This window comes from Panthera tigris, chromosome A1 (assembly GCF_018350195.1).
Source record: "Panthera tigris isolate Pti1 chromosome A1, P.tigris_Pti1_mat1.1, whole genome shotgun sequence".
In the NCBI taxonomy this organism is placed as follows: domain Eukaryota; kingdom Metazoa; phylum Chordata; class Mammalia; order Carnivora; family Felidae; genus Panthera; species Panthera tigris.
Window position 1 is genome coordinate 143,606,413 of NC_056660.1, and position 19,949 is coordinate 143,626,361.

The 19,949-nt window shown below is 37.3% G+C and overlaps 1 protein-coding gene across 4 annotated transcripts in view; it reads left to right on the forward strand.

Moving 5' to 3' along the window:
- The window catches only part of MSH3 (mutS homolog 3), a 212,987-nt gene that overhangs the window by 25,458 nt on the left and 167,580 nt on the right, over positions 1–19,949 (forward strand). For 3 of the 4 annotated variants that reach the window (XR_006218712.1, XM_042989282.1, XM_007079796.2), the window contains exons 2-6: positions 1,602–1,722; positions 12,801–13,021; positions 16,493–16,708; positions 18,371–18,487; positions 19,179–19,296. Coding sequence is in view for 3 of the 4 variants with exons in the window: in XM_007079796.2 (XP_007079858.1) it covers positions 1,602–1,722; positions 12,801–13,021; positions 16,493–16,708; positions 18,371–18,487; positions 19,179–19,296 (793 nt within the window). In the remaining variant the exon portion in view is untranslated. Of the gene's footprint in view, positions 1–53; positions 475–1,601; positions 1,723–12,800; positions 13,022–16,492; positions 16,709–18,370; positions 18,488–19,178; positions 19,297–19,949 lie in introns of those variants that run through there. The other variant, XM_042989287.1, reaches the window with a different exon arrangement.

The window sequence follows — 19,949 nt, forward strand, 5'->3', positions numbered from 1 at the left end:
GAGGAGATGGGAGCAGTACGCGAGAATCGACGAGATGAGCCCGCACGATGAGATAGGGGCGGGGCTCAAAAGGGAGAAGGCGGGAAAAGCCCGGCTGGTCTCCTTTAAAAATGTAGTTCAAAGATTGTACTTTCCACTTGGAGTAATAGACTCGAGGCCAAGATCACACAAGTTCTTAATGGCAGAACTGAGAGAGGAACAGAGGGCTCCTGACTTCCATTCTGATTTGCCTGTGGGCAAAGGATACATCTTTTAACCTCTATTCTGCCTCCTTTTTTTAAAAAAAAATCTGGATTGAAAATTGAAGAGGAGCTTTATTTACCTTATTTATATGTACTTGGTTAGGTGACTGGAAGAAAATTGCCACTGAATCTCTAGTTTTTAAGGGTGCAACAGTGGTGCTAATATTCTCAAGTGACTGGGGTATAAAGGCAGTCATACTGTGCAGTTCCTCAGTGACTATACTTCTTATAGGTAAGATTGTAAAGTCTGATAGACAATTTGGGTTAAGTTCCTTAAGGTGGTGCAGATGTGAATGGTTAGTCATTGGTTCCTTTCTGTTGCTTGCCACCTTTCAACTGAGTCAAGTAAGTTAAGTTTGCTTTGTTTTTACCAGGGACACTGCCACCAGGGAAAACCTCAGGGTGAGCCCCTCACTGGGTCTCCCTGGTACAGTATTTTTAAACTGAGAATATGGAAAGGGATTGCAGACTGGCTTTAAGCCACCTTCCAAGTTGGTTTTGTTTGGTTGTTTTATTTATTTTGAGAGAGAGAAAGAGCAATTGGGAAAGGGGCAGAGACAGAGGGAGACAGAATCCTAAGTAGGCTCTGCACTGCCAGGGCTCGTCAAACTCACAAACCCATGAGATCATAACCTGAGCCCCTCCAATGCGCCTACTGAGCCACCCAGGTGCCCACACCTTCCAAGTTTTAATACGGGTGGGGTGACAGCTACTTCAAAGTCTTCCTTTCATTTATATTTCTTCCAAAGAGTGATTGCTCCTCTCTTGTCTTTGATTTTTGATGATAGTCTACATTTTCATGAATACACCAAGATTTTATTTTATACCTACCGTTTAGAGGTTATTTGGTGAAGATCTTAATTTTTGACAGGTTTCCTACCAGCACATAGGTCATAATCTTATGGTATTTTTGGTAGTGAACATAAGCCAAGTTTGGATATGAAACGGTTACATTACAATTCACAATTCGAAAATGACAGTGTTCTTTTATTATCTACTTAATTTCACCTTTCCTAAATTGATATTTTTTTAAAAGGTATTTTATTTAACATAGGTAAGTAGGATGATTCAGGTTTTATAATCTGTGATAGGTGAAGGCTGACTGAGTACATAAAGCTATCAGTCTTAGTTCTAATTAATTGTAGCAGGGCTTGAGGTGCTGAGGTTCATGACCTGCCAGTCTTTACATTGTCTTTCATGATGGTAAAGACAGTTCACCCACAGTTCTTTCTAGAGCTGAAAGTATTTGATTCTGTGAAGAATGGAAGGCAAAGACCTTGTCATTCAGAAGTAAGGCTTAAATTATTTTGCATACATCAAGTTTTGAGATTAGACATAACACATCACTTTCCAATATAGGTTGTGGAAATCGGCAGAAGTAAAAAGAGACCACTGGAGAATGATGGGCCTGTTCAAAAGAAGGCAAAGAAAGTCCAAGAAAAGGAAGGAAGGAGTGATTCAGTAACGTCTGGGAATGTTGGTGAGTCTTGGGGCGAGGAGTCTTCATTCTTAGGAGTCATGACACTGACACTGTATTCTCCAAAGAGCAGAGGAGGTTATTGGAGAGTTGTGCCATTTTTTCCCTTTGTGGAAAAAAGATCTCCATTGCGCTTGAGTAGTGTGGCCCCTTCATATGTGGTGGTGTGAGTAGGAGTTTGGGGGAGTGGAGGTAGAGCTGGAATTCTGGAATTTGCTGTGGTTCTTCCCATTTTCTCTTTTATTTCTCCTACCTAATTTTTTGTCCTGATTTTTAAAAATGTTTATTTATTTTGAGAGAAAGAGAGAGTGAGCGAGAGACAATCCCAAGCAGGCTCCATGCCCAGTGCAGAGCCTGATGTGGGACTTGATCCCACAACCATGAGATCATGACCTGAGCTGAAATCAAGAGTTGGATGCTTAATCGACTAAGCCACCCAGGTGCCTCTGTCCTGATTTTAAAAGTTTTATAAAAATTTCAAACATAGAAACGTACAAAGTAGACCATGAAAGGACACTATAGTCACTCCCTTTTAGTGAGGCCTTATAGTAACACATATTTTGTATGTTATGTATATTATATGCTGTATTTTTAGACCAAAGTAAGCCAGAGGAAACAAAATGTTATTAAGAAAATCATAGGAGAAAATATATTGACAGTAGTGTACTGTTATTTATTGAAAAAAATCCCCAGTAAGTGGACCTGTGTAGTTCAAACCATGTTGTTTAAGGGTCAACTGTATTTTATAAATTGTATTATACTGTATGTACTAATTTACAGCTATCATTTTCCACTTAACAGAACACTTCAAACAGTTTTCAATGTCAAGGACGTGTAAATCTACCTTGTGCTTTTTTAGCATGGCAGTGTTCTTTCTGTATGCTAAAAGTCTTTGGATAAAACCACCATTCTTGAGCTCGTGTACTTCTGGGGGTGGTGTTGGATTTATAGATGGCTGAGCAATGTTTCTTTAGTTTTTGGCCTCAGAGAGCTTGTTATGAGATGACAGAAAATGCTTCTTTCTTTATTATCCCTCAAAATGAGGTAGAGAATGAGACAAAAGAAAAGCCAAAAAAGTCTCATTTTAGTGGGTCAGCATTAAGGTATCTATCCTTCCTCAGAAGGTAAAATTTGGATTTGGGGTCAGCATGAAAGCCTTAGTATGAAATAACTATAGAGATGGGAAGGTATACTTAAAGAGAAAGATAAATCTGATAATACTCTTTCTGTTGTCAGTAAGGCAGTCGACTTAGGATGTTTTGAAATAAGACCTTTGCTACTTGTTAAAAATGGCGCTAGGGAAAAAGGGAAAGGAACATCTACCAGTCAAGCTCTTCCATTTGGTTTCCAGTCTTATTAGACCTTGTGCTTCATTTTCGATCAGTTCTCCTGCTGTGTTTTCAAATTCAGTAATCTTCTGTGGTGTCTAATTTGCCATAAATCTCATTCAGTGAAATGTTCATTTCAGATATTATACTTTTCACCCTTAGAATTTCTACTTCTTTTAAAAAACACTCCTGTTTGTCTGTGTGAATTGTATCTCAGTAGAGCTGTTACCAAAAAAAAAAAAAAAAAAACCCCAACAAAAACAAACAAAAAAACCAAAAAAACCCACAAAACAAAAAACAAATTCAAAGAAACAAAACTTCCCTTTTGTTCTTTATTTTTTTTAATTTATTTTGTTCTTGTTTTTTTTCTTTACTTTTTTGATTATGTGGAATATATTTATAATATCATGTCTCTATATGGTAATTCTGTCATCTCTGTCATTTTTGGGTCTGTAACCCTTGACTGTTATTTCCTTCTTTTTTCATGTCTAGAAATTGTTTGGATCACAGATACTTTGGACTCTCTGTTAATTACATGTTAGGTTTTGTGTTTCTTTAACGAACGTTGGATATTGTTCTTGCAAGCAGTTAAATTCTTCGTGGATTTGTTTGATCTTTTTAAGAATTGCTTTTAAATTTTGGAAGAGAAGATTTAGAGTAGTTCTTAAAGTTTGATTTTCTAGAGTTAGAAAGGAGTGCTCGGTAGCAGTAGCACATTATTGTATAGTATTTCTACTACCGGGAGACGACAGACATTAATAACCTTTAGAACATAGGTAATAGTGAAGGATAGTAACACTTTTAGAAGATGATGAGGTTTGAGTATTTATTATCTTTGTTTTTAATATAATTTATTTAATTGTAAGTTTATATAATCTAATTTGTAATAATGGCTGTGTTTGACAACTGGTTCACAAAATTCTTAAAGATTTAACAGTTGCCTCTAGTAAGTAAGCCAATATCAACTGGCCACATCCAATACACCACTAGTATGTAAGCTAGTTTGAGTTTTCTCATAGCTTGAGTCTCCAAGGATGACCACCCGGAGAGTCAGACAGAAGCTGTATTGATTTTAAGATCTAGCTCCAGAATTTACATAGTGTTGCATCTGCCTTACTGTGTTGGTTGAGTTAGTTACAAAGATCTGTCTTCGTTCAATGGGAGAGAACATATAGATCCTGTCTCTCAGTACAGGAGCATTAGCATCACATTGTAGGAAGAGCGAATGGGATGGGATATATATGTTTGGCCATTTTTGATAAATAAAATCTCCTACATTGCTCAAAATTCAGACTTGACATTTTTTGTTATTAATATTCTTATGTGAATTACATAAACATAGAACTCTATCTCAGAAGCATTTTGATAAATGCAAATATCTGTTATCTTAATGCTATATAAATAAATTCACACTTTTATGAATACAATCCAAAGACTTGTAACCCACCCCCATCCTGGGAAAGTTACATTACATCTGTAGAAGGGAAGTCCTTGTATAATATACACACTCATAGTATAGAGTGATTCATGTATACATTTTATTTTTCTATTTATTTATTTATTTACATCCAAGTTAGTTAGCATATAGTGCAATAATTTCAGGAGTAGATTCCATTGATTCATCCCCTACGTATAACATGCAGTGCCCATCCCAACAAGTATCTTCTTTAATGCCCTTTACCCATTTAGCCCATCCCCCTGCAGCAACCCTCGGTTTGTTCTCTGTATTTAAAACTCCTCCAGCAACCCTCAGTTTGTTCTCTGTATTTAAAAGTTTTGGATGTTTTGTTGCCCTCCTTGTTTTTATATTATTTTTGCTTTCCTTCCCTTATGTTCATCTGTTTATATCTTAAATTCCTCATATGAGTGAAGTCAACGATATTTGTCTTTCTGTGACTAATTTGGCTTAACCTAATACCCTTTAGTTCCATCCACATAGTTGCAAATGGCAAGATTTCATTCTTTTTTGATTGCTGAGTAATACAGCATGCATATATATATATATATATATATATATATATACACATACATACATACATATATACACACCACATCTTCATTATCCATTCATCTGTTGGTGGACATTTGGGCTCTTTCCATACTTCAATTATTGTCGATAGCACTGCTATAAACATTGGAGTGCATGTGCCCCTTTGAAACAGGACACCTATATCCCTATATCCCTTGGATAAATACCTAGTAGTGCGACTGCTGGGTCCTAGGTAGTTGTATTTTTAGTTTTTTGAGAGACCTCCATACTGTTTTCCAGAGTGGCTGCACCATATTGCATTCTCACCAGCAGTGCAAAAGAGATCCTCTTTCTCTGTATCCTTGCCAACGTCTGTTGTTGCCTGAGTTGTTAATTTTAGCCATTCTGGGGGCGCCTGGGTGGCTCAGTCGGTTAAACGTCCGACTTCAGCTCAGGTCATGATCTCTCGGTTTGTGAGTTCAAGCCCCATGTCGGGCTCTGTGCTGACAGCTCAGAGCCTGGAGCCTCTTTTGGATTCTGTGTCTCCTCCTCTCTCTGCCCCTCCCCTGCTCATGCTCTGTCTCTCTCTGTCTCTTAATAATAAATAAATGTTTAAAAAAAATTTTAGCCATTCTGATAGGTGTGAGGTGGCATCTCATTGTGATTTTGATTTGTATTTCCCTGATGATGAGAGATGTGTCGGCCATCTGGAGTCTTCTTTTGGAGAAGTGTCTATTCATGTCTTTTGTCCATTTCTTCATTGAATTATTATGTTTGGGGGGCATTGAGTTTGGTAAGTTCTTTATAGATTTTGGATGCTAACCCTTTATTTGATATGTCATTTGCAAATATCTTCTCCCATTCCGTTGGTTGCCTTTTAGTTTTGCTGATTGTTTCCTTTGCTGTGCAGAAGCTTTTTATCTTGATGAAGTCCCATTCATTCATTTTTGCTTTTGTTTCCCTTGACTCCAGAGACCTCTTGACTAAGAAGTTGCTATGGCCAAGGTTAAAGGGTCTTTTGCCTGCTTTCTCCTCTAGGATTTTGATGGCTTCTTGTCTTACATTTAGGTCTTTCATCCATTTTGAGTTTATTTTTGTGCATGGTGTAAGAAAGTGGTCCAGGTTCATTCTTCTGCATGTTGCTGTCCAGTTTTCCCAGCACCTCTTGCTGAAGAGACTGTCTTTATTCCGTTGGATATTCTTTCTTCCTTTGTCAAAGATTAGTTGGTCATACGTTTGTGGGTCCATTTCTGGGTTCTCTATCCTGTTCCATTGATCTGAGTGTCTGTTTTTGTGCCAGTACGATACTGTCTTGATGATTACAGCTTTGTAATACAGCTTGAAACCTGGGATTGTGATACCTCCAGCTTTGGTTTTCTTTTTCAGGGTTGCTTTGGCTATTTGGGGTCTTGTCTGGTTCCATACAAATTTTAGGATTGTTTGTTCTACCTCTGTGAAGAATGCTGGTGTTATTTTGATAGAAATTGCATTGAATATGTAGATTTCTTTGAGCTGTATCTACATTTTAACAATATTTTTTCTTCCAATCCAGGAACATAGAATATTTTTCCATTTTTTTTTGTCTTCTTTAATTTCTTTCATAAGCTTTCTCTAGTTTTCAGTGTATAGATTTTTCACCTCTTTGGTTAGATTTATTTCTAGGTATTTTATAGTTTTTGGTATAGTTGTAAATGGGATCAATTTCTTGATTTCTCTTTCCATTGCTTCATTATTGGTGTGTAGGAATGCAACCGATTTCTGTGTATTGATTTTATATCCTGCGACTTTGATGAATTCATGGGTAAGTTCTAGAAGTTTTTTCGTGGAATCTTTTGGGTTTTCCATATAGAGTATCATGTCTGCGAAGAGTGACTTCCTCCTTGCTGACTTGGATGCCTTTATTCATTTGTGTTGTCTGATTGCTGAGGCTAGGACTTCTAATACTAGGTTGAATAACAGTGGTGAGAGTGGACATCCCTGTTGTGTTTCTGACCTTCGGGGGAAAGCTCTCAGTTTTTCCCCATTGAAGATGATATTAGCGATGAGTCTTTTCTATATGAGTTTTATGATCTTGAGGTATGATCCTTCTATCCTTGCTTTCTCGAGGCTTTTTATCAAGAAATGATACTGTATTTTGTCAAAAGCTTTCTCTGCATCTATTGAGAGAATCATGTGGTTCTTGTCCTTTCTTTTATTGATGTGATGTATCACATTGATTGTTTTGTGGTTATTGAACCATCCCTGCATCCCAGGTATAAATCCCACTTGGCCATGGTGAATAATTATTTTAATGTATTGTTGGATCCGGTTGGCTAGTTGTTGAGGATTTTTGCATCCATGTTCATCAGGGAAATTGGTCTGTAGTTCTCCTTTTTAGTGGGGTATTTAGTTTTGGAATCAAGGTAATGCTGGCTTCATAGAAAGAGTTGAAAGTTTTCCTTCCATTTCTATTTTTTGGAACAGCTTCAAAAAATAGGTGTTAACTCTTCTTTAAACGTTTGGTAGAATTTCCTTGGAAAGGCTTCTGGTCCTGGACTTTTGTTTTTTGGGGGATTTTTGATTACTGATTTGATATCTTTACTGGTTATGGATCTGTTCTAATTTTCTATTCTTGTTTCAGTTTTGGTACTTGAAATGTTTTTGGGAACTTGTCCATTTCTTCCAAATTGCCCAATTTATTGGCATGTAATTGCTCATAATATTCTCTTATTTGTATTTCTGCAGTGTTGGTTGTGATCTCTCCTCTTTCATTCTTGCTTCTGTTTATTTAGGTCCTTTTTTTTTTTTCTTTTTGATCAAACTGGCTAGGGGTTTATCAATTTTGTTAATTCTTTCAAAGAACCAGCTCCTGGCTTCATTGATCTGTTGTACTGTTTGTTGTTGTTGTTGTTGTTGTTGTTGTTGTTTCAATAGCGTTGATTTCTGCTGTTCATTCTTTAATAGGATGTGCTTTTGTCTCCCAAGTATTGATTGTCTTTCCAAATTTTTTCTTGTGGTTGATTTTGAGTTTCATAGCGTTGTGGTCTGAAAATATGCACAGTATGATCTCAATCTTTTTATACTTGTTGAGGTTTGATTTGTGTCCCAGTATGTGATCTATTCTGGAGAGTGTTCCATGTGCACTTGAGAAGAATGTGTATTCTGCTGCTTTAGGATGAAATGTTCTGAATATACCTATTAAGTCCATCTGGTCCAGTGTGTCATTCAAAGCCATTGTTTCCTTGTTGATTTTCTGTTTAGATGATCTGTCCATTGCTGTTAAGTGGGGTGTTGAAGTCCCCTACTATTACAGTATTAGTATCAGTGAGTTTCTTTATATTTGTGATTAATTGATTTATATATTTGGGTGCTTTCACATTTGGAGCATAAATGTTTACAATTGTTATATCTTGGTGGATAGACCCCATAATTATGATGTAATGCCCTTCTTCATCTCTTGTTACAGTCTTTATTTTAAAATCTACATATATGGCTACTCCAGTTTTCTTTTGTCGACCATTAGCATAATAGATGGCTCTCCATCCCCTTACTTTCAATCTGAAGGTGTCTTTAGGTCTAAAATGGGTCTCTTGTAAACAGCTCATAGATGAATCTTATTTTCTTATCCATTCTGTTACCCTCTATCTCTTGATTGGAGCATTTAGTCTATTGATGTTTAGAATGAGTACTGAAAGTTATGAATTTATTGCCATTATGTTGCCTGTAGAGTTGGAGTTTCTGGTGGTGTTCTCTGGTCCTTTCTAGTCTTTCTTGCTTTTGGTCTTTCTTGTTTGTTTGTTTGTTTGTTTGTTTCATATTTTCTGCTCTCGAAAGTCTCTCCTAAAATTTCTCACAGGGCTGGTTTAATGGCCACAAACTCCTTTAGTTTTTGTCTGGGAAACTTTTTCTCTCTCCTTCTGTTTTAAATGACAGCCTTGCTGGATAAAGAATTCTTGGCTGCATATTTTTCCAATTCAGCACATTGAATATATCCTGCCACTCCTTTCTGGCCTGCCAAGTTTCTTTGGATAGGTCTGCTGCAAACCTGATATGTCTTTCCTTGTAGGTTAAGATCTGTTTTTCCCTTGCTGCTTTCATGATTCTTTCCTTTCCTGAGCATTTTGTGAATTTGACTATCATATGGCTTGTTGATGGTTGGTTTTTATTGAATCTAATGGGAGTTCTCCATGCTTCCTGGATTTTGAGGTCTGTGTCTTTGCCCAGGTTAGGAAAGTTTTCTGCTATGATTTGTTCATATAAACTTTCTACCCCTTTTTCCTCTCTTTTCATCTTCTGGGGCTCCTGTGATTCTGAAGTTATTCCTTTTTAATGAACCACTGATTTCTCTAATTCTTAAGTCGTGCTCTTTTGCCTTAGTTTCCCTCTTTTTTCTGCTTCATTATTCTCCATAAGTTTGTCCTCTATATCGGTGATTCGCTGCTCTGCTTCATCAGTCCTTACCGCTGTGGCATCCATTTGAGATTGCATTTCGGTTATAGCATTTTTAATCATCCTGACTAGCTTTTACTTCTTTTATCTCCACATTAAGGGATTCTATGCTTTTTTCAACCCCAGCTAGTATTCTTATTATCATGATTCTAAATTCTTGTTTAGATTTCTTGCTTGCTGTGTCTTTGTAAGTCCCTGGCTGTTACTTCTTCCTGTTCCTTATTTTGGGGTCAGTTCCTTCGTTTCATCGTTTTGGAGGAGGAAAAAGAATTAATAAAATAAAAAAACATAAAAATTAAAAAATTAGAAACAACACAAAAGAATCAAATAAATGGTACTAGATCCTAGGTGTCTTTTTGTTCTGGTTGTGAAAGAAGCTTGATGGAGTAGTGAAAAAAGGGAGGGAAAAGAAAAGGAAAAAAGGGGGGATAAGGGAAAACGTTTGACGACTAAAAAAAATGAATACAGTAAAATAGAATAAAATGAAAGTAAAATAGAATTTAAAAAACTTACAAGAAAGTAAAAAAAAAAGTAAAAAAGAATTAAAAATACTTTTTATAATAACAGAAAAAATAAACTTTTTCTTTCTGTATTTAAGAACCAGAAAAGAAAAAGAAAAAAATTTGAGTAGATGGACCAGCAAACAGAATGAAATAAGATGGAAATTACATCCAGTTTCCCCTAGAAGTCAAACTATGAAGCACTTTATAGTCCATAAACTAAGCAGGCATAGAGACTGGTGGTGTTCCTCTAGAGTGTGGTTGGCCCAGTTGGTGTAACAGCTCCATTCTCCACTAGGTGGTGCTGCTTAGTTTACTGGGGTGGATCGTTGTGGTGCTTATAGGCGTGTATACCCAGGAGCGGGAGGAGTGAAAATGGTGTCACCCAGCTAACCAGCCTCTACTATCAGAACTCTGTGCTCTCGCCCATTGGCAATCAAGCACCCCTCCTTTGTCTCCAGCTTCCATCCGCTCCCCACTTCTACACTGTCGGTGACCAAGCCAGGTGACTTCCAGGCAGCACCTCCCTCCCAAGTTTTATCTCAGATGGGGCTGTATTTCCAAATCCCGCACTTCTGAGGGCCCTGCAGCTTTGACCTGCTCAGACCCTCTGGGGGAGGGTCTCGCAGATCAATGGCCCATTGCCAACCTGCCCCCAGGAATGTTCCAGAGACCGCACTGCTGCCGAGGCCCAGGGACTATGGTGGGGTGCCAGCCTGTCCCAGAAAAAGTTTGTACGATTGTGTAGCAGCAGCATTTCAGGGATTATGGTAAATCACAACACACATCTGGCGGCAGGCTTTATCCTTAATTTCTTTGTTCCGACACCAGCAAACATGGCTGTTCTCTGGGGTCTGATGAGACCTTTGTATGTGGGGAGGCCCCACAGCCTACCAAATGTCCTCCCAGCAGGGGAACTGCCTTTCGCCATGTGGCCCGAGGACCCCTTGGACCTCACTGTCTGCTTCTGGGGATTTTGCCCTTACCACCAGAGCTCTGCCAGGTATTGAGCTGCAGAGTTTTAGACTCTGTGCTCCCCCTGTTTATAGAATCTTAATGGTATTTAAACCCTCTCCTTTCTCCTTTCTCCCTTTCTTGTTCATTCCTTTGCAGCTGTTTCCACTCTTCTACTTTCTCTCCAGCTGCTTTCGGGGAGGGGTACTTTACTCGTACTCTTCCTGTCTCCATCCTCTCTCTGCAAGCAAAAACAGCTCCCTCCCCTCCATGGTTTCTCTCTCTCCCAGTTCACCTCTTCACGCTTAGTACCTGCTGAGTTCTCTAGTTCAAGTTGTGCAGATTGTTGTGTTAATCCTCACATCAGTTTTCTAGGTGTGCAAGATGGTTTGGTGTTGATCTAGCTGCATTTCAGGGATGAGAGACACAAAACAAACTTCCATGTTACTCTGCCATCTTGGCCCCTGATTCATGTATACATTTTGAAAAGGGGAGAATAATTTGAAAGATTCAAGTGTACGTTATCCTAGTTACAAGATTAACAGGAGACAAGGTAAAATATACATCTGAAGAGAGTTTTAAATATAAATATAAAATATATGTGTATGTATAATTAAATATAAATATGAAAAGTTTTAAACTCTTAGGAATAGGCAAAACACAAGTTTGCCCTCAGAGTGTTTTTGCTTTAATAGTTAAGGTAAGAGATGATATGCAATCCCTTTTTCATCATATTTAGTAGTAGGAAAAATAATGTATTCTGGCATATGGTAGATAGTAGACAGTAAATGATAGTTTTCCTTCTTTTTTATGGGTTGCTTGCCTATGAGTAACTGCCAGGTGGCAGATTGTGGTAAATGCTATGGCGAAATGTGATCTTGTTATAGGGACATGGACAAAAGATGATTTTAAGCTAGGGGAGTTACCAAAGAGTTTCATGGAAAAAGTAGTTTTGAGAGGGATCTTGAAGAATGAGTATGTTTTTGACACATAGAAATTGGGGTCAGGGCATTCCAGGGAGAAAGAGTAGCATGAGCAAAGCTGTGCAGGTGGGATAGCAGGTGTGTTGGGAAAGGGAGGTGATCTGCCTTCCTTGGTGAACCCCCTGGTGTTGGTATCTCTAGGTCTTTCCCATTATAATATGATCAGTTCCGATAGACCAGTCTTCCCTGCTCTTGGCCTGGAGTGGGGAGCTCTGGCTGCCTATGTTATGAGAGCTGATGAAGAAGAGGCTGGGGTCTTAGCTTACAGTAAACCTATCTTCCCATTATTCCTCTGGCTTGGACCCAGTACTCCATCTTTGCTGTGCCTGTTTTACCTTCTCCAGAGGAACTTTCAGTCTTCTGCCGAGGTGGAGGAAGCACAGCTGCCCTTGAGCTTGGAGTAGGGTAGGGGTTTAGGATCAACTTGCTTTGAGCCAGTCTTTATTTTAGAAACTCCCTTTATTACATATTCTGTTGCTCCGATTCCTGAGCCTTTTAATTTTTTCGTGTTATAAATGGTATTGGTTCTTAGTTTTCTTCACTACTGGTTTTGGATTTAGCTTTCAGGTGTGCTAAATTGGTTATTGTTTATTCATTTTTCCTTCTAGCTTCAGATATTTTATTTGCACCTGTCACCTCTCCTTTTCTCTCTGTCCTTATCTGCTCATATATTTAAAAAAAAAAAAAAGGCAAAACCCTACTGTAGTTTGTAATGGAGTTTCATGGCCAAGGGAAATTATATGTATGTTTCAGCATGCTATTTTTACCCTGAATCTAAACGTTTCTTTATTTCCTTATCATGTTGTAGTTAGATTTATTGCTTTAATGAGAAGCTCCCTCAAAAATCTTACACTGGTTATGAATTGATATATGAGAACAAAATACTATTGTTATATTTTCTTCTAATTTGCTAACTAAGAGCCAAAGAAATGTCTGAGGATGAAGACTGTTTTAAAGTCTCTGGAAAAATTGAAAGAATTCTGCTGCGATTCTGCCCTTCCTCAAAATAGAGTCCAGACAGAGCCTCCTCAGGAGAGATACGCAGTTCTGCCAAAATGTACTGATTTTGACGATATCAGTCGTCTCCGTGCAAAGAATGCAGTTTCTTCTGAAGATTCCAAATCTCAAATTAGTCAAAAGGTATGTGTTATATAGATGAATACCGATTACTCAGATCAATAGGTTCTTTTTTTTTTTTTTTTTTTTATTAATTTCTTTTAAGTTTATATGTTTATCTTGAGTGAGAGATTCCCAAGCACTGTCATTGCAGAGGCTGATGTGGGGCTCCAACTCATGAGCCCTGAGATCATGACCTGAGCCAAAACCAAGAGTCAGCTGCTTAAATGACTCAGCCACCCAGGTGCCCCAGTAGGTTCTGAGGTGCCATTAGGTTCTCTGAGTTCACACAAGGCAGTTGTTCCCAAACTTGGATAATCACCTGAATTAGCTGAGGCTGCTTTTGCATTTTAGTTTATTTTTTCAGTCCCTGGAGATTCTGATTTACTTTGTATTAATGAGGGATGAATTGGTTTGTATTAAAATGTAGTAAGAGCCAGGTGATTCTAATGTACAGCCTGGATTATGAGCCCCTGACTTGGGGAGATTCTTGATAATAAATACTAGCACAGTGTTTTATAGTCCTTAGAGTTACCATCATTAGCCTGGAAAATCACAGGCAACATATATTGTTTCTGTGGTTTTTAGTTGAAAGCTTGGTGATATAAATTCAAAGGCAAACTAAATATATATAGATCTTTACTTCCACTGTTATATGATACATTAATGTTTTTTTCATTGTTGCCAAATTAGGAATTTAACTTTTGCTCCATCACTAACATCTCCAATTCAGAACAGTGCTTCTCAGCCCAGCTTTAAATTAGAATCACCTGGAGGACTTTAAAAACAGATAAAAAAAGACTTTTCTTCAGAATCATATTGGTCTTCACTAAGAACTGACTTTGCGTGTTGTTTAAAGCTTTCATTTTATTTTATTTTATTTATTTTTTTGAAAGTTTTTATTTTTATTTTTGAAGGAGAGAGAGAGCATGAGTGGGGGAAGAGCAGAGAGAGGGAGACACAGAATCCGAAGCAGGCTCCAGGCTTTGAGCTGTCAGCACAGAGCCTGATGCAGGGCTCGAACTCATGAACTGTGAGATCATGACCTGAATCGAAGCTGGACGCTTGACCAACTGAGCCATCCAGACGCCCCTAAAACTTTCGTTTTAACGTGTAGCAATGGTTGAGAGCCAATGAATTAGAGAAATAGCCTTTTATTTTTTTGAGTCATTTAAATGAAAAACTATGGATTTTTGAAAAGTTATGGATTGAAAGCTATGGATTCTTTACTCAGAAAAATACTCACACCAACACAATTTTGTATATATTATTAAGAAGTTTACACTTCTTCCCACCAAGTCCAGATTTATGAGCTCCTCCTTCAACTAAGCTGAGATCCATTGACTTATCTTAGGTCATCAGGAAAAAAAAAAAAAGGTTTTTTGTTTTTGTGGGTTTGTTTGTTTAATTTACACTTTCTTTTAATACTTAGAAGCAGTTCACCTGAGTGTAGTGGTCATAAAGTATAGATATCAAAAAGTTTGTCTATTAAATCTCATTTTATTAATTGGAGAATTTATCCTAGGGCTTCATGAGAGCTTGTTAACTAATTATACATAAAACAACCAGCTTGTTGTTTCTGATTCACTGCACATTAGAAGTCACCAGTTAGAAGGGACACCTAGAAGTAGTACATGGACATCATTACAGGAGATACCTGACTGTTTGGTGTTATGGAAGGACACACATGAATGGTAAAAAGCTACCAATTGAAGTTAAATGCCCAGGGTCTACAACCATTAGTGTGGGGATCATCTGCCCCGTAAGTCTTGGTAGGTTTTAAAATTCCCATTTTATTGTGCTGATCATCCTGTATTGTCAAGACAAAGTTAAATTGAGTTCAGAATGCTGTCCCTGAGAATATAAAAAAGAGTATAGTGTATCATAAGTTTTTCCACCCAAATGATGAAAAACAACTTGCTTAATACTCAAGTATTCAGATAGACTTGGTATACTATATGGATAAAAGTTTCTGCATGCCTACTCTTCATTCCATATATGAATAAAGTATAAAGAACTTTTTTTTTCTGTAGGAGATATATTTTCTTAAAGTTTTAAGTTTTACAATATGTAGTATTCCTGGATTTTACATAAAAGATATAGAAACGAAATAGAAAATCCATCAAAATTAAAAGCAGATGACATTCTCTCATCTGATACATTGACCCACTTTTCTGTTGCCACAACTCCCCACACTTCACCATACCTCACCATCTCATTGCTGATCTTTGGAGATTTGCTTGGCTATACTACTCAGATAAATTACATCTCTACCTACTCTTGCAGCTAAGATGAATTTTTTAAACAGTTAGCAACTGTAGAGTACATGTTCCTGGACTTCCTCTTTGACCAGAGTCCCCTTGCTGGGCCATATAGGACATTTCTCTTTTTCTCTTCTCTTCCCCTGCTGATCACTCTGTTTTCAATACATACATACATATATAGATATCTATATATGTATATCTATATCTATATATATCTATATATGTACATATATAGATATATAAATATAAATATAAATATAAATATAAATATATATTTATTTATAGAGAATGCATGGGAGAGGCAGAGAGAGAGGGAGAGAGAGAGAATCCTAAACAGTCTCCTGCTGACAGTGCTGAGCCCCACACGGGCTCAAACTCACAAACTGTGAGATCGTGACCTGAGTTGAAATCAAGAATCAGATGCTTAACCGACTGAGCCACCCAGGTGCCCCTAGGCTATATTTTTAATTCCAAGTGTAGCTGATAAAATTTTCAGATGATAGCAGTGATACAGTGACAGTTAGAAGGCAGATTTATGCTACAAATTTGTGTCATTTTACCTTTTATATAAATAAATCCCATAAAAAGGAATTTGCCTTAAGCTCTAAACTGGAATTATGGTTTTCACACATGAAGGTAAGGATAGCAGGAATCCTAATGTTGAATTGTGACTTTGTGTTTTGTATTTTCCAAAAGCTCTGTGTCATATTTCTTTACCAAAAAAATCGTGCTTCTTTCTTGGAATCAAGATTAATGGAATATACTTTTAGACTGTGCTTGGAAATTTGAAGCATTAAGTGCAGCTATAACAGATAGCATATGCTTATTGAAAGTGGTTTTACTTACTGTTGAGAGACAGATATTCATGTCTGCTCACTTTTTGTGCCTTATGCATCTGGGAATAAATAAGGAAAAGAAGAATGTTAATTACAGTAGATTTAATGAAATAAAACTTAAAAAGAGGTATATAACTCTTTAAAATATGTAGGTTTTTAAAATTTCCTTAAATAGTTGTACAGAGTTTAGTTTGGCTCATTTTTTAAAAGTCTTTTACTCTGAAAAAATTTCAAACTTGCAAAAATGTTTATCTGAATATACTATGTGCCTCCTACAAACTTTCACTTAGATAAACTAATTATTAGGTTTGTGCTGAATTTGCATTCTCTCTCTTTCTGAAAACTATTACTATGGTTAATACTTTGTAAACTATAAAAATCTTTTTGGTTGCCAGGACAAGACACTTTTCGATCTCAGTCCTTCTGGATCTTCACAAAAGGGTAATGACAATTTACAGACAACTTCTGATCCTAAACCATCTAACAAACGGACCAAAAGCATCTACACACCTTTAGAATTACAGTACATTGAATTGAAGCAGCAGCAGAAAGATGCAATTTTGTGTGTGGAATGTGGATATAAGTATAGATTCTTTGGGGAAGATGCAGAGGTAAGTTATTTTTGCAAATACTGTTCCATGTTTTCCTTATCCAGCCTTAAGTATTTTGCAATATTTTTGTTTCCATTTCTGACCTTATGAGAGAGCTAACGTAATCAGTTGCCCTTGAAAAATGCTGTCATTTAAAGTAAAAACTATGAATAAACACGGGCAAACTTGGTGGATGCTAGGCTTTTAGGGGAGGAAGTGAGGAACCCCTTTTGGAATGTCGTGTCTGTTCTCCATGGTGCTCACCCAGTACCTTTCATCCATTGCACGGTGATTGGATGAATCACTTAGTGAATGAACCATAATCGTGTGAATATTTACGTTTCCTGATGAAGACTCAAGCAGAAAAAATTTTGAGATGACCCATTTACTCTTAATTTATAAATTTTGATAGCCAGGAACATAGTTCCATGTCAGTGGAAGAGCACATTAACAGCCAGCCATCCACAGAAGGTGTTTGAAGTGTTACAGTGTCTTTGTATGTCCATCATCTTTTTATGCTAGTCTGAGTTGATTTTGTGTTTGATTTTGAGGTATTTGATATAGGCCGAAGTTAATGAACATCAGAAGTGAATTTGAGTATTTAGTGGGCAGGCTTAGGGAAAGCATTGCTGGTGATGTCCTGTTGGAGTCATGCGTGATTGTGATCCTTCCACACTTTTAAGTCTCTGGCATCATGCATCATATGTCCTCAGAGAGTGATGAGGTGGCACATCTAACATCTATCTTGTGCGATAGGAAGTACAGACTTGGCCAACTTTTTTCTTCCAGCTTTTAAAATCCTATTGTGGCACAAAAGTGATGTTCTTTAGTTCAGGTGGCATCATGTGTTTGGTGTCATGAAGTAAAAGTTTGAAATAGCATGTTTTCTGGGGACACAAACAGATATGTAGTTGTCATTGTATAGGTAAAGGGTGAAAGAAAATGCTGTTTTCTCCCCTTCTCTCCAGGTTGAGTAGTAGATTTAGTCTTACCACCCAGTAAAGGCTGGTGTTTTCTAGCCTTGCAATGAGGAACTACTGTTCAGAGATGGGTGGGGCAGGGAATGAGAATGTTGGGATGAGCATTCCATGGCTCCAGTGGACAGTGTCTGAGCCGTGGTGTTCTCCAGTAGAAAGTGGGGAGTTAGGTGGTGCTGCCTGATTCTGTACTCCTCTCATTTATGCATCTGATTAGCTAACCATACCAGGGGTTTCTCTTCTCACTTCCTCAAAGATGCCCACTGTCTGAGTAGCTTCAGAATTTATGTTTTATAGTATCTCCTAATTTTCAGTTAGTTGCATGTGCTATGTAGCAAATTCTTACTCTATTATAGTGTTTTGTTCTGCATTGAATATCATTGTGCAGGCTTTTAGGGGAGGCTCAGCACTTTAAGGTTTTGTTAGATCTAATCAGCATAGAAGACATGGCATATTTTTCCACGACATTGATATTACAGATGTTGGCTCTGAGGTTAGGTCATGGGAACTGCCAAAAAATAGATTAAACTATAGGCTTCTGTATGGGGACTGTCTTTAAAATTTTGTATTGATAGGCCATTCACGTCGAGAAGAAGTGCACAAATCCTAAGTGTATACCTTGATGGATTTTTAGCAAAGTGAGCGAACACCACGTGGGGATTCTTGAAATAGACATTTATTGATACTCTCTTTTTTAATTTTTTAGGTTGCAGCCCGGGAGCTCAATATTTATTGCCATTTAGATCACAACTTTATGACAGCAAGCATACCTACTCACAGACTGTTTGTTCATGTACGCCGCCTCGTGGCCAAGGGATATAAGGTCAGCCTTGTCTTTGACTTGAGGGAACAGGGTGATTGGATTCCCTTCCAGAGAGTGAAAGCATGTTTCATAAGATGGTATTATAATGGGAATTTGGCATTTGGGAAACAAAAGTGTGTCACAATTATTAGCATTATATCTTTGTGAGTTTTTAGCTTATTAGATTTTTAAGGTAATTTTTTTTTAAGTTTACTCATTTATTTTGTGAGATAGAGGGAGAGCATGAGTAGGGAAAGAGCAGGGAGAAAGGGAGAGAGAGAATCCCAAGCAGGCTCTGTGTTGTTAGTGTGGAACTTGATGTGGGGCTCAGTCTCACGAATTGTGGGATCATGACCTGAGCTGAAATCAGTAATTGGGCACTTAACCATTGAGCCACCCAGGGGCCTCTAAAATAAATTAAAAAAAAATGTGTGTGTGTGTGTGTATGTATATATATATATATATATATATACACGTATATATATACACGTGTATATATATATATATATATATATCTGTGGTAGAGTGTTTCTTAGTGGTTCACTTGAAAGCTCCTTGTAGTGTTTACTTCTTAAGCCCGACATGTGGACGTTGTGGACTAAGGTGTTTATTTTTAAATGTTTCAGAATTAACCTTTTAAGTCTTGAAGTGTGTTTCTTTAAAAGAAATTTCCATCAGATTTGATATTCAGTATTTCTTCTTTTTGTTGAAGGTGGGAGTCGTGAAGCAGACTGAAACTGCGGCATTAAAGGCCATTGGGGATAACAAAAGTTCACTTTTTTCCCGGAAATTGACTGCTCTTTATACAAAATCTACACTTATTGGAGAAGATATCCTTTTCAAATAGTAATTTTTCTCTTAAATATTACAATGGCTTTGTTTAAATAACATTTTTACTTAACTGTTCTTTGAATGGGTACCTTTTTGGTGAGATAAGGTAATCTAGTTACTTTGACCTTTGATTAGTGCACTACTGAAGAGGGAGGGATTGGGAATGGCTGGAAACAAGCATTTTCAAATGCCATAGTAAAAGGGGAGTTTGTCATACTTTAAGAGCAAAAAAGAGAGCCCGATGAAAGATGATAGCAAGTTAGCAACTGATTTGAATTGCATCTTCCCTACACTGTATGGGTGATAGTTAGGTGCTTAGGGCCTATAGGCCCCTCGAGATCCTCCCTAAGACAAGACCTAAAAAACAGCTTGTTAACTTCAGAATGTGAAAAGAAAACTACGAAGTTAACACACAGTTAATTGCTTATGAAAGGTAATAGTAGGCCATCCTCATTAATTGTTAGCTTCATAAGAATTTTATTATTTTAAAAAATAGATTGTGGGTGAACCTTTCTCACTTTGTGAGAACCCTCGGTGTGCACAGTGATTGCCCCCCAATTTTATAGTCATTCATTAATTTAGTGAATTACTTGAAGCAAAATGATTCTAATAGCACAATCATAAAATTCTATTTTTTAAAAACCCAGTAACT